Source organism: Ambystoma mexicanum, chromosome 7q (assembly GCF_040938575.1).
Source record: "Ambystoma mexicanum isolate Mex_15411 chromosome 7q, UKY_AmexF1_1, whole genome shotgun sequence".
NCBI classification, from domain to species: domain Eukaryota; kingdom Metazoa; phylum Chordata; class Amphibia; order Caudata; family Ambystomatidae; genus Ambystoma; species Ambystoma mexicanum.
In genome coordinates, this window is record NC_090941.1 from 1073431359 (window position 1) to 1073438678 (window position 7320).

The 7320-nt window shown below is 42.1% G+C and overlaps 1 protein-coding gene across 1 annotated transcript; it reads left to right on the forward strand.

Annotated features, from left to right (window-relative positions):
• The first annotated feature begins 2305 nt into the window (after positions 1-2305).
• On the forward strand, positions 2306-2953 carry LOC138528167 (olfactory receptor 56B34-like). Its single transcript, XM_069639620.1, has one exon. It carries the CDS (start codon positions 2306-2308, stop codon positions 2951-2953), a length of 648 nt encoding a protein of 215 aa, XP_069495721.1.
• Positions 2954-7320: the final 4367 nt, after the last annotated feature.

Here is a 7320-nt window from a genome sequence, read left to right on the forward strand (position 1 = left end):
AAATGTACATTGTAGCCCACCAGAGAGATGCAGAAATGTCAGGCCACCACTGTGGCAATAAGCCCCGAGACGGCGGGCCAAAACTGCTCCAGGTAATGCCCCCGGGGGCCCATAGTTAATGAGGCCCCAGGGGCATTACCGTGGGCGGTATTGGCCGGCCGTCGAGAGGCTTATTGCCATTACTATACCGTCCCATTAGACCGGGGTACTAATAACATTTTTTTTCTGATCCGCATTTGGAAAAAAATAAAATTAAAAAATGGCCGCCAGGAAAGGGAAAACATAGTCCATTTTCCCTTTCCATGGCAGCCATCGGAAGTGGACGTGCTGGGAACAGAAGTGTTCCCAGCATGTTTTCTCCTGAGAAAATGAAAAAAGAAGGTAAGTGGGGTTGGGAGGGCGAAGAGGGGATAGTTTGCAGGTGAGAGGGGTGGACGAAAACAAAAACATACCTGAGACCCCGACGGTAGACAAAGGCAGCCTCCAGCCTTGGGGAGGCTCGGAGCGGGGATTGCCCCGTTTTGAGCCTCGTCATTGGCTATGGGGCTGCCACGCCCCCTGCCATTAACAAACACAGGCATGTACGTGCGTGCGAGGGAATCCCGACAGGGTAATGCCGCAGCGAGGGCCAATCAGAATGCTTGTTACATTCTGATTGACCCTTGCTGGGGACTAATGGTTAAAAAGGCCCAGAATTCCTGCATCTTGATTCAGTAGGAATCATCAGTGTTCCAAAAGTGTGCTGAAATATATTAATGTATTCATTTATTTGCAATGTTTATGCTTGTAGCACACTGCTTGCTGCATATGATGAAAGAAAAATAGGACAAAGTGAAGGACTTGTTCTGGATGGGTAATATCTCGATGGTGTTGGCTAATTTCTGAAGGTTGATTGCAAGACATAGTGAGGATATGAGAGAGCTCCATACCATAGTGCCAAGGCAGGAGAACTTTCTCTGGTTATTGATCTTCAGTACATTGACACATCTTGCATCTGTGGAGCAATATTCCAGGAGGGACTGAGAGGAGCAAATCTGACAATGAGCTATTTGCAAACTTGACGATGAAATTAATTGGTGTGGGTTCGACACATGCTGCCCTCAAAGGAATAGTTCTTTTCAGATCAGATGCCAATGGAGAGGGCATAAAGCTGGTGTGATATTTTCCAATCAATAAAAACAAAGGAGTCTTACCACACACTGTCAATTTACACAATCAGATATCTACTATTATCCTGTATGAATAGCACACAAGTTAAGTGCTCACCTCTGGCATGGGGACATCCTGCATGCAGTAATGTTGAATACCGTAGCACGACAGGCTCCTATGAAGGATGAATACTTTCCTCAAAAGCTCCATATTATAGCGGTCTGACATCAAAGCCAAGACTTGTGCATGTGCCTGATTGACTGCTTAACGACAACCACGAGAAATGCAGGGCATGGGCCTGCAAGAAGATTCTCCTTTCAAAAGCACTGCTTTAGCACATCAAACTGAGGAATTAAAATACGGCATGTGTGAAGTGCTGTTAAACGCTGTTGCACACTTTTTCCTTGATAGAAATGGCATTTCCTAGACTGCAGCACCATTTTCTAGTTTAATGAAAGCTTAAGGAAACGTTCTTACGATTGAAAAGTGCCAGTCTTATAGGGAATGCTTGCAGTGACACTGGTACACATGTTTCTATCTAAACAATCAATCTATCAGCAAATGCTGCTGGAAAGCACATTTCCCCTTCAATATTTCCAGCCACCTCAGAATAGTGCTGCAAGAAACTGGGGTGCGGAGGGGTGTGGGGGGTATGTGTGCTTTGTTCACTACTTTTAACAGGAGCGCAGAATGGGGACCTGAGCCTTTCAAATTGCATACATTGAGTAATATTATATAAGGGTGCTAAAACATGTGGAAAGATAATATTATGTATACTATTTTATAATTCTCTTACTTCCTCTTATTCTTCCATTTTCAGATTTAAAGTTGACCTTAAAGAAAGTGGTGTCATCGGCCGACAATGCCTACTTTCAACCACACCATTATAGGGGAGACAGAGTTCGTCCTTCACTGCTTGGCTGGAGAATGGAGCTGGTGGAAAGGTCTTCTTTCTGCTTTTCTTCTCTTTTTGTTCCTTGTTGCTTCATCGGCCAACTTGACCTTACTTGTAACTGTCCGAATTGAACGTCGTCTCCATACGCCCATGTATTATTTCATCTGTATCCTTTCCTTCCTGGATTTGGCATTGTGCTTTTCACTCTTTCCTCAAATTTTAAATAATATTTTGTTTGGTATAAAGTCTATCAGTGAGAAAATGTGTTTCGCCCAGATATACATTATCAATTCAATGTTTACTATTCAGTCTGGGCTCTTCATGGTGATGGCGTATGATCGCTATATTGCCATATGCAAACCCCTGCAGTATCCTCTGATCATTTCCGATCACTATCTGCTTAAGGCCTGCTCTGTTGCTATCGTTGGAGGCTTGGTTGTCTGCCTTCCAATGGTTGTTCTCACTTCAGAGCTCAACTATTGCGATAGAAATCTGATTGGGCAGTGCTTTTGCGAGACTCTAAAGGTGGCAAATCTTGCATGTGTGAGAAACAATGTAATCAACATGTATGTCTTTGTTATAGTCTGGTTCACAACAGGATTTGATATGGTTCTCATCTCTTTTTCATACTGTATGATCGTTCGTGCTGTTCTCCGGCTTCAGTCTAAAGAGGCAGCTTCCAAGACATTCAGCACTTGTGCTTCACACTTGGTTGTTATTTGTTATTATTATTCCTCTGTAGTTATTCTAGTCATTACAAGTGTCATGGGGGAGAAGATTATATCCGAGGTTCACACTCTGCTGGCCATCCTATTTTCCCTAATCCCACCGGCCCTCAATCCAGTAGTCTATGGCCTCAGGACCACCGAAATTAGAGCAAAGATATTTTCGATGATTAAAAAGTCTTAAGTGAATACCAAACTTGTAAAATAGGGAGACAGGTTGTTTCAACGGTCAAACCATACATGTGATATGTATGTAAAAGTACAGGGCAATTAAGTATTTCAATGTACCCTTATGAACGGCAACAATCGATAAATCAAAGAATGACACGACATATGGACACATTTTATGAAGCTGGTTGTTCACCACAAGAACATTGAAAGTCACCTTAACATTAAGCTATGTATGCACACCCACACAAATGTCAATGCCAGTTTGACTGGCCTGCTGGAACTCTTATAAAAGTGAAATTGGAATATGTGTTGGTCAGTCCATGTGATTTGTGGGCAACCCATGAACAATCACGGGTCACGCTGGGAACCCCAGTGCAAAAAGAAATGGCAGGGGGATTCAGAGTTACCTGCCAGAAATAGCAACAAATTCTACTTTTCATGCTATTCTCCCTGTTTCTATTGCAAGATGGCCTTTGCCAGAAGCAATGCGTTTTCTATCTGCAGTAACCATGCTGTAATGTACTTTAGCTCGGTGTAGAGTTCACAGATGTGTTTTGCTTGTTTTATTTTCCACTGAATGCAATTTAGCAAGTAATAAACTTTGCAAATGGAGTCATGCTTTTCAGTTCTTCAGAAGTACAGCTATATTTGTGTAAACTATATTACTGGCATACAGTGTGCTATGATTTTAAGCTGCAAAAATATTTGTGGATACGTTCATCTGCTAAATGGGCGGTGTAAAACAACTCTTTGCTGTCCGCAGAAGCAGATACAAAATGGAATCATTTTCAACTTCATGTAGCAGTGAAGTGAGGATCTCTGCAAAATCAAGTTGTCAAAAACAAAATTGCACAACCCCAGTTCACCATCTTCTCAAACTTAAGAACTCATCGTCAGCAGACACCTAAGAAGAGGTTTTTGCAAAGACTATCGGGACATACATTTTTATACCCCAACCACCTAATTACTCTCCACCAAAAACAAGGTAGACAGACATATCATAGCCAAAAGCAGTGGAACCTGCAATTTAATAAAAGCGGTTGCTGGTAATAACACCCTTCCAAATGCCTCAGAAAGTACTTTATGCACAAGAAGAATTCAAATGGAATGTAATGTCATGCGTCGTCATCTTGTACACTGTACCTCTGCCATTTTGATTGGCTCCATGTGCATGACCCTGCAAATAATGAGGAAGGGTTTATTGCTAGTGGAATAGATGGGAATGTGGATGTGGTCCCTCAGGTGCTGATGCTTGCAAGACAAAGGTACCTGAGTCAAGTGTGCTGGTATTATTCTAAGTGGTTTTTGCAGTGACACTTAGGTGCATGTTATTTTTGGAGGGCAGCCCTATATATATCAATTGGAAGTCACCACCAAGAACATGCATTAGCCAAAGGCATGGGGATGGGGCTAACTTTATTGGTGGTTCAGTGATAGCCTTTTTGCATATGACCCTGCAAGAAAAGAGGGAGGATTACTTGTTAGTGGCATAGAGCGGGAGACGTATGTAAATCCTTCAGTGTTATGCACGCCAGCTTGAAGGGCCCAGTATGAGTTTAAGTGATTTGTAATGGAGACAGTTGGCAGGGTCGGTGCAAGCACTAAGCAAACTAGGCCACTGCCTATGATGCTGGCCAGCAGGGGGGCCAAAGAGCAGGCTTTCATGAACTACAAAAGATGTGTAAAGGGCTCGCGGGAGAGCCAATCAGAACACAGGGGGATTCACTACTGACGCCATTCCTCATAGCCAATCACCAAGAGTCCCCTTGTTGCAATTCTGAAGTAACAAATGTTAGGGGCAGCCCAAGTATACCACCTGATCTGGTCCCTTCCAAAACCAACTTTCTCTATATGCTAACCATACTAACCCTACCACTCGGAGAGCCAATCCTGAGTGGCGAAAGGTTTTTGCGCTAACTTTCTTAGGTGATGCAGGTAGCGTGTCAAACTGTAGTAAAAAGAGCCTGCGAGCTTCTCTGAGAGTGACTTTCTTGCACTTTCTCGAATGCATACGAGAATCCCGTCCCTGCCGTTGCAATAAACCGCAGTCTTAGTCTTGCTTCTTGTGTGTGTCTCATACTCATTTTTGGGGACACGGGAGGAGTTGGGGCCTCCCAGCCCAGAGGTCCGCGGACAGCTCTGCCGACTCCGGGATAATCACCCCGACAATTTGTATATACAAAGGCACACACATTTAAGAATAAACTATGTCCTTATTTTTCATCCTCCAAGAACATGAGGGGCAGTGACTGGCTCAAGCCCATGGCAGCTTTTCATAAATGTGGCACATGCAGCATGTGCAGGCATGCACACCCAGATTGCTGGGAGTTTATTGATACAGGGAGGCACACTAGTAAAATAAAGGACTTTCAATTGCAGAAAAGACCATGTGGTATATGCAATCATATGTGTCTGCAAGAAACTGTATGTGGGCAGCACAATTAGGCAGCTCTGAATTCAGATCAGAGAACACATGGCGAGTCTGAACAAACAAGATTATCAACTTCCATTAGCAATGCATTGGCAGTAATATCATCAAATGTAAGACATGAGAGATCTCAAATTTATTGGATTAATGAGAGCAAAGCTAGGTAAAAGAGGTGGAGATCTGAAACTGAAATTAGGCCAGCTGGAGGCCAGATGTATATGCTACTTGCGGTGTGTCAAAGTAGGGCTCAACTCAGAGCATGGAATTTGTGTATTTCTGTGACACTTTAACTGACGAAAATGTGTTTGTTTTATCAAACAATTTTCTATACAAGTTACATGTAATATCTAATTATGTATAGGTACCCCATGGGATCCGCTAGACCCATATACATTGTACAAAATGTGAAAGGCGATCGAGAAAGAGGTAACATACATTGTTCAATTCTATTCAACCTTGTAGTTACACACTATGAGGGTGGACTCCCTTCCATGTTTGACAATATAACGACATGAAGGTGTACATCTTGCCATATTGGAACACCATACCAACACTAGTACTATCAAATTAAAAGTACAGCGATTACTAATATGATATGTAACAAAGAGGCAATTGAGCACATGTTGGGGGCTGCTATAAACTATCACAATCACAGTTGGACTGTCTTAATTTAGAACGAAATTCTACACCTAAGGAGCAGATGAGCACAAATGTATCTGCCAAATAGTATGAGGGGCAAGCTTAATCAGGGCAGTCAATCATTCATTCTCGTAACAATATGGATAACTATGGACACACATATATGAGGTAGGGCACGATAATTGTGCCTTCACTAAGACTGTGATCATATTGAATCATAGATGGCATACTTATACAGAAGGAGTATCGGCTATATATACTCTTTAGAATTTTATACCAAGATAAGAAGCCTTCATAACAGGGTATTGCTTGTTCTTTCATTTAAGGGGAGGAGAGTTCTTTTTGTGTGCGTCACCATTAATAGAATACAACATATGCCATAAATGGACATTTAGTTACACGGGGGCAGTATTCAAACACTGACCGGACGCCGTGATTTCGTATGACGCCATGGGCAACTGCATATGACGTCACAACGTAACGTAGCAACACATAAACAACAATGTGAATAGCGCCAATGCGCATAACGCGGATGGTGTTCACGGGATCGATCCCGCCATTGAAACACAAAATCTTGGGTAAGTTATCTCGCAATGGACTATTCTGCATTCTCTATATTCAGACTTTAAGGGAAACGGAACTCTAAAAATGCTCACTAAACGTGGCATTTAGATGCAACATGATTCGGCTGGGCAGTTATATTACATTATCTAGCTACATAACATAATTCACATCTTTTCTCAGGTATTGGGACCTGCATAACACTGCAACATTCAAACACATATGTGACAGTCACTAGGAAGAGAAATGGAATGCATGTGGTAAGTCATGGACCACTAATAATGCAGGTGAAAATATTTATATGAGCATGCGCACAGCGCAATGACCATGTTAAGAGATTATTTTTCTAACATACAGCCCAATATATATATTTTTTAGATTAACTTTAGAGACAAGCAACCCATAGGATTGCTAATTGAAATCTGTATAGATGGATCTCTTATGCCTAAATACGGGCATGACATCCACCAGGGGTAAGTGTTCCTTATGCATTTGGCACCAGTTATAAGCACAAACTAGTTCCAGTAGTAACAGACTACTATTTATTATTATTTTTTAGCATTAGAATACAATTGAAAGAAGAAGCTGGTAAGGTCCCATAATAGATTTCTGACGCAAACTAACTAGGCACTATAATGTATGCAACACTCGCGGTTACATGTGTGGGTCATATGGGATGGGCACCAGAACGAACTAGCAATACTTCACGGTGTACAGCTAATGGTACTGGGATATTTCTTTTGTTTTTTTTG

Excerpts from the sequence above, each read along its gene's own strand:
- LOC138528167 (XM_069639620.1), top strand. The coding sequence starts at position 2,306 with ATGTGTTTCGCCCAGATATACATTATCAATTCAATGTTTACTATTCAG.